The sequence below is a fragment of the Alligator sinensis genome, unplaced genomic scaffold (genome assembly GCF_000455745.1).
Source record: "Alligator sinensis unplaced genomic scaffold, ASM45574v1 scaffold291_1, whole genome shotgun sequence".
Lineage (NCBI taxonomy): Eukaryota > Metazoa > Chordata > Crocodylia > Alligatoridae > Alligator > Alligator sinensis.
In genome coordinates, this window is record NW_005842391.1 from 849,689 (window position 1) to 856,500 (window position 6,812).

At 41.1% G+C, this 6,812-nt stretch overlaps 1 protein-coding gene across 4 annotated transcripts in view; it reads left to right on the forward strand.

The window, feature by feature from the left end:
• TLN2 (talin 2) overlaps window positions 1–6,812 on the forward strand; it is a 383,471-nt gene that overhangs the window by 206,974 nt on the left and 169,685 nt on the right. For all 4 annotated transcript variants that reach the window (XR_003095489.1, XM_025211171.1, XM_025211172.1 and 1 more), the window contains one exon: window positions 1,279–1,383. Coding sequence is in view for 3 of the 4 variants with exons in the window: in XM_025211171.1 (XP_025066956.1) it covers window positions 1,279–1,383 (105 nt within the window). In the remaining variant the exon portion in view is untranslated. The remainder of the gene's footprint in view (window positions 1–1,278; window positions 1,384–6,812) is intronic.

Sequence of the window (6,812 nt, forward strand, 5' to 3'; positions counted from 1 at the left end):
AGATTCTTTGGACTGTTTTGGTGGCAAGAACTGGAACAGCAAGCGGGGACCATTTAGCAAGAGAGAGGAGGAAATGAACTAACAGAAATGCAGAAGGGGATGAGCTGGTGAACTGGGGATAGACAAAAGATATATCATGACCATGAGCATGGGAAGAAAGGATGGGGGAGCAAGGGATAGATTATGGGGCTTGAATGAACAAAGAGATGGACTGTGAGCTGGAGTCAGGGTAATGAGATGGAATGGTTGAGTGAGAAGCTGGAGGATGAAGCAAGGAGCTAAAGGTGAGTATTGGTGAAAGTATTGGTTAGAAGTAAAAAGTGCTAACCCTTAAGTACTGGGTAAACTGGTTTAAATGATCAATAAAAACAGAATTCTAAAATGGCCCAGTGGGGGTCATAAAAGGGTAAATTAGCCTGGCCTTCTGTATAGGAAAATCCTATCTTTCCCTGCCTTAGTCTTTGAACACGTCAACAAACTATTGGATAAAGTGAGCCAGTTGACCTTATTTTGCAAAAGGATGTTAAGAGAACTAAATAGTTGCAAGTGAAGTGTGTGATTCTGTGTATGAATCTACATTGAATATTAATGTTTGATTGACTTGTCTCAAAAACCACATTGGAAGTATGAAGGGGTTCAAGGTAGGCATCAAAATGATTAGGGACATAGAGAAAAACCTCCGGTGTGAAAATATGAGAGCTGTTTCTCTATAAAGAAAGTGAGAATGGAGTTAGATGGTATATATATTGGTAGGACAGGGGAAGGAGACCTGAGCTTCTATACTACTCTGTTCTCATAAGTTAAGTACATGAAGGCCTTCAATATAAGTGACAGGTATCAAATTTAAAACTGCATAATTATAATGTGGCAATGGATTTCACAGGGTACATGATGCTAAGATTATGATAGTTTTTTTTAAATGATTGACCATTTGTAGAAGCAGTAGAAATATCCAGAATGGAGTTATAAATAGTATTTGGAAATATTTTAAATCTCCTTTATTTGAGGCATAAGCTGAACTGATAATGGTTAGGCAGAAAATTCCCCTTTGGGCAGGTTGTTCCATAATTCCTTACATCAGAAAATCTGAATACCCAGCCCTGCTAGCATTTCTGAATGGGTGATGTTTTAAATAGTTAATTAGCTCCCTAGAAAACCAAGCAGCGCATAACAAATAAAAGATGGCATATCTCAAATTCAATCCCTTTCTCTATATGCAATAAGTATTATTTCTATCAGTTTTAAGTGACACTGAGTAAAATTGAGCTCTTTTTATAGGAACACAAGAACTGTGGAGAAATGACAGAAATAGAAGCCAAGGTGAAGTATGTGAAGCTTGCACGGTCCCTAAGGACATATGGAGTGTCCTTTTTTCTTGTTAAGGTAAATTAAACTTGGCTTGATTGTTCATTGCCCTGGAACAGCTTCTTAAAGCAAGCTTTAAATGTCAAAGGTCAAAAATAAGTACAGGGCTTCTCCATTGAAATTGCATTAAAACCACCATAAGCTGTGCTCAGTTGTTCTAGGTTCTGTGAAGACAACAGCAAAATCATCCCTATTCACTCCCATTTTATTCAGTCTACTTTCTAAGATTATCAGGCTATCTTCTCTATAAAACATTTACAAAAGGTAAAAAAGCCTGTTGTTTTCCCTACTTAGGAGTAAATAGACTTTTTGAATATGCATGTTGAATGCTTTGCATCTTATAAAAATCATGTTCTCAGTTGTATGATTATTTCTCCTTAACAATTCATTGTAAAATGTACAATGTACACTTACAATAAGCCATCACCTTATGGATAGCATGTAAATCAAACCAAGAAATGAAATAAGAAAATGAAACCAAGTTGTGACTTTACAGTCATAGAATTGCTTTTCTGTTGATGAAATGCTTAGCCTCCTTGAAATGAGGCAGTAAGGGAATGGAACTGCAGTTCTGTTTGGAATATCAAAATGAGGATCCCAAACCTATTTTTGGTTTTTAAATATCAAGTGGTCTTACTTTTTTCTGAAAATACTGAGACACCCATAAATTCCACTGAAGCCAATGGGAGGGGAATATACAAAGTGGGAAGTCAGTGAGTAATATCTTGTCATATCTAAAGTTTTGAGGAAAAATCAACTGGTGTATTGCTTTTTAGAATAGAATCTCAGCTTCCCAATCTGTTCAGCTGGAAAAGTTTCTTTCAGGCAACAGGTTGTTGAACCTTCTCAACCTTACTCAGTGTTTGAGGGTGTTTTTTTCTGACTTTGTAAGCCAGTGTTAATTATATCAACTGAAAATAATATGTTTTACATTTGCTAGCTCCACAAGGATACTTGCAACTTAACTATTTAATGTTGTTCTCTCTCCATTTTTTAAAGTAATATTTTTCTTTTCTTGCAAAACCTCAGTGCTTTATTGCACAAAGTTCATTAAATTCTTTTCAACTGAATTAAGTGGCTGCCAATCTTGTGATTAATGAATACCGCACTAAATGCTTCTCTGAGATCCCAAGTGCTGAAACCTAATTTAGACATAAATGTTAAAAGACAAAATGGTTGGAGTTTGTTTAGAAAGCAAGTGAAGGTTTCAAGTTGGGTTCATCAGCTGATATCTTGTATTAGGGGCTGTAATGAAAATTGTGTTCAATTTTCAGTAACTAAAATATTAAAATTATAGGTGTTCACATTTAGCAAACAGTCATACTTAGAACTTAGTCATAGAGTTGTCAAAAATGACTAGTAGACTGTTTGGTTGAAGATAGAAATACTTATTCTTCTGTTTACATGAATTACTTCACTATCTTTCTTGTAGTTTGAAGCAAATAGCAACTTAATCATTCCTGGTTAAAGGGGTACAGGTTGTATAGGCACGACAGTGGGGGGAAAAAAAGGCGAGGCTGTAGCTCTTTATGTTAAGGAGCAGTACACATCTTCCATCATCAAGGCAGGCGTAGAGGAGGGGAATACTAAGGCATTGTGGGTCAGGATCCAGGGGGGCCAGGGGAAAAGGACTTGGTAGTGGGGGTCTACTACAGACCTCCTCACCAGGATGACAAGCTAGACGAGGTATTCTCCAGGCAGCTCTCGGATGCCATAAAGGCGAGGGAGGTGGTGGTCATGGGGGATCTAAATTACCCGGACATCTGCTGGGAGGAACAGGCGGCCAAAATAACCTGCTCATGGAGGTTCTTACACTGTGTGCAGGACCTCCACCTAACCCAGATGGTGTCCAGTCCCACCAGGGGTAGCGCCTTGCTAGACCTGGTCTTAGCAACAGGGGATGATTTTGTGGGGAACATGCGAGTACACAGTAACCTGGGAGATAGTGACCATCACTTGGTAAAGTTCACTATCCAGCGAAAGGTGGGAAAAATATCCAGTGAGGCTAAAGTGTTAGACTTCAGAAAGGCCAACTTTAGTAAGCTTAGAAGGCTAGTTAATGAAGTGGCGGAACTCAAGAGCATCCAGCTAATGGGGGTCCAGGAGGGTTGGAGGTTTCTCAAGGGAGTGATCCTTGGGGCACAAAAAGAGTCTATCCCCTTACGCGGGGAAGGGGATAAAAAAGCCCCCTTGGCTGAACAAGGAACTCCAGGAAAGACTGGGGTTAAAGAAAGAGATGTATAGGCAGTGGAAGCAGGGGGCAGCCACCAAGGAGGCATACACCTCCCTGGTGCACTATCGCAGGGAGTCAGTTAGGCAGGCCAAGGCATGACTGGAGCTTAGGCTGGCTACAACAATTAAGGACAATAAAAAGTCCTTCTACAGATACATAGCGAGCAAAAGGAAAGTGCAGAGTAACACAGGGCCCCTGCAGGACAAATCAGGACAGTTGGTGTTTGACACAGGGAAAAAGGCAGAGCTCTTCAATGAGTTCTTTGCTTCAGTATTCCTAAATACTGACCAAGACAATCCCCCCACCTTGAGCACAGAGAGATGTCCAAAAGGCACCAGACCGCCAAAGGTTAGCGCTGACTTAGTTAAGGAGCGCTTGGAAGGGCTGGATGGGTACAAGTCAGCTGGCTCGGATGACCACCATCCACGGGTGCTGAAGAAATTGGCCAGTGTCATAGCTGAGCCGCTGGCACGGCTGTTTGAGCACTTGTGGTGCTCTGGCCAGATCCCTGAGGACTGGAAAAGGGCCAATGTGGTGCCCATTTTTAAGAAGGGGAGAGGGGATGAGCCAGGTACCTTTAGGCCAGTCAGTCTTACCTCTATCCCTGGGAAAATACTGGAAAAAATCATCAAAGAGCGCATTTGTGAAGGCCCAGCAGGAGAAATGATGCTGAAAAGAAACGCACCTTGTTGTGTATTACCAGATGCATGACCAACAGATCAAGGGAGGTGATGCTCCCCCTCTATGCGGCACTGGTCAGGCCGCAGTTGGAGTTCTGTGTCCAGTTTTGGGCACCGCGCTTTAAGAGGGACGCAGGGAATCTCGAGAGGGTCCAGAGGAGGGCCACTCGCATGATTAGTGGCCTTTGTGATAGACCCTATTGGGGGAGGTTGAGAGAGCTGAATCTCTTCAGCCTTCACAAGAGACGGCTGAGGGCAGATCTTGTGGCCGCCTATAAATTTATTAGGGGAGGTCAACGGGGAATTGGGGAAGCACTGTTTACTAAGGCGCCCCAGGGAGTGACTAGGAATAACAGGTGTAAACTAGTTGAGAGTGGATTTAGGTTAGATATTAGGAAGAAATTTTTCACAGTAAGGGTGGCCAGGATCTTGAATGGGTTTCCAAGAGAGGTGGTACTATCACCTAACTTGGAGGCCTTCAAGAGGAGGCTTGATAGTCACCTGGCTGGGGTCGTCTGACCTTGGTTGTCTTTCCTGCCAGGGGCAGGGGGTCAGACGCAATGATCCTTTGTGGTCCCTTCTGACTCTACAATCTATGAATCTAAAGGCAAATATATGTTTTAGCTGCTTTTACAGAGGAGGAGCTGCTGTTTAGAAGCAAGCAGCAATTGTAATGCACTCCGTAATCCTGTAGTGATACAAATTAGAAAAAATACTTAATTTTGACCCTGAATGAAGCAGAGCTAAAGTTAGAGCTGCAGAATCACGGAGGCATAGTATTTGCTTATATGGGTATTTTTTGGCATTGATGTGAGTCTTACATCTGTCTGCAGCCTCAGGACATTTGTCATAGAATTTCAGAGGGAGTTATTGGTCTCTTTGGCAAAGACTTAATATTTGCCCTAGTAGGTAAATAAGAATGGATTCTTTGTAGTCTGTAACAAAATACATTGTAGTCTATAACAAAATACATTTAGAGGAATAAAATGTGTGGTCTAATTTCTATTTTATGACTGTTTTTTCCACAATAAATGGATAGCTTTGGGCCTTTGTTTCATAAGCTTTGGAGGCAGAATGCTCAAATAATTGAGACAGCAGCTCTCAGCCTAGAGAAACCCCCTCATAATTTGCATGGGTCAAGTTGTCCTAATGGATACAAAAGCATATCTTTTAGAGCCATGATATGTGATAATTTTGGTGAATCTTGCCTCATTTAAAGCTCAGGATTCTTCATCCTTACTAAATCCTTCTTTCTCATTGTAAAATACTATTCAGAAATTCTTTGGAGAATGAGTAGTGAAGGCTAGCATACAGTATATATTGCCTCACATGCTTCTCAGTCTTCCTGATGGAAATTTGCCATTGCCCTGTTGTGAGGTTTTTCCAGTGGTAATTTTTAATTGAAAAGCTAATTTCCAAAATATATTTACCACCATGGTAGTTGAAAATAACCTGCAAAGACCTGGAGCCTAAAATGCTTTTATTTTGAAAGAAGAGCACTGTGCTGAATTGCACATGAAGGTCAGTTGCAGGTTAATCGCTTCAGGTCACAGCAAGTTTGGGGTGAAGACAGATTTTCAGGACCTTGGCAGAAGCTATGATAAAACATGAATAGTAATCTAGTATGAAATATATTGGCTCACACTTTCCACCAAGTTATGCTAAGTGTTTTGTCTATTTTTAAGAAGCAAAATATGATAAAGATGGACCACCTGGAAGGGATATTTCATTTAAAAGTCAAGCAGCTGATGCAGGACACAATTCTTCCTTGTTCAGGCCTTTGCGTAGTCATTGAATTGGTGCAGAATATTTGTAACCTGTTACCAAACAGTGATAGTGTTTGTCACTCACTTATACACAAGGCCAGAGCCAGTGAATAATTAGGCTCATAATCTAGAAGTCACTGCCAGTGTGGGTCATATAGTAGAAACCACTGGCTTGCATATGTTCAGAGTTGTGTTCCTGTGAGGGGATGACTGCACTGTCTAACTTCTGTTCTGTGGATTTTTGTTGGCAGAGGACAGGAGTGGGATCCCTACCAATGTGGTTGTGCTATCAGAGGACCCTAGCGTAGATGCAGTTATATTGGCAAAACTGTGTATTTACATGTAGAGCTTGTTTCACATGGAACTATACAGGGTTAGTTTTATTATGTAAGTGTAAAGTGCAGCTATGCCAGAATGCCCCCATACTTAGGAGATCCTTGCTGGCTTAATATATTCTATATTCCCAATTAAGCAAGGCCTGGGATCCTTTAAAAAGTTAAACATGTAGTAGGTAATGTGAAAATACAGCAAATATTGACACTGAATACAAAGTACCAATTTACTTGCATATGACATATACGTTCACCCCCAAAATTAGGTACTAGAAATTGGAGTGTCTTAAATGAGGAAATACAGGGAACAGTGGGCTCGATTCTGTGGGAGCCAAACTACCTGTTATCCCTGTGAGCTCAATATACAGCCAGGAGTGCCTGCCCAGCCAGCTAAGGCAGTTCAGTTCAGCCAGCAACAACAGGAGATGGCTGGATC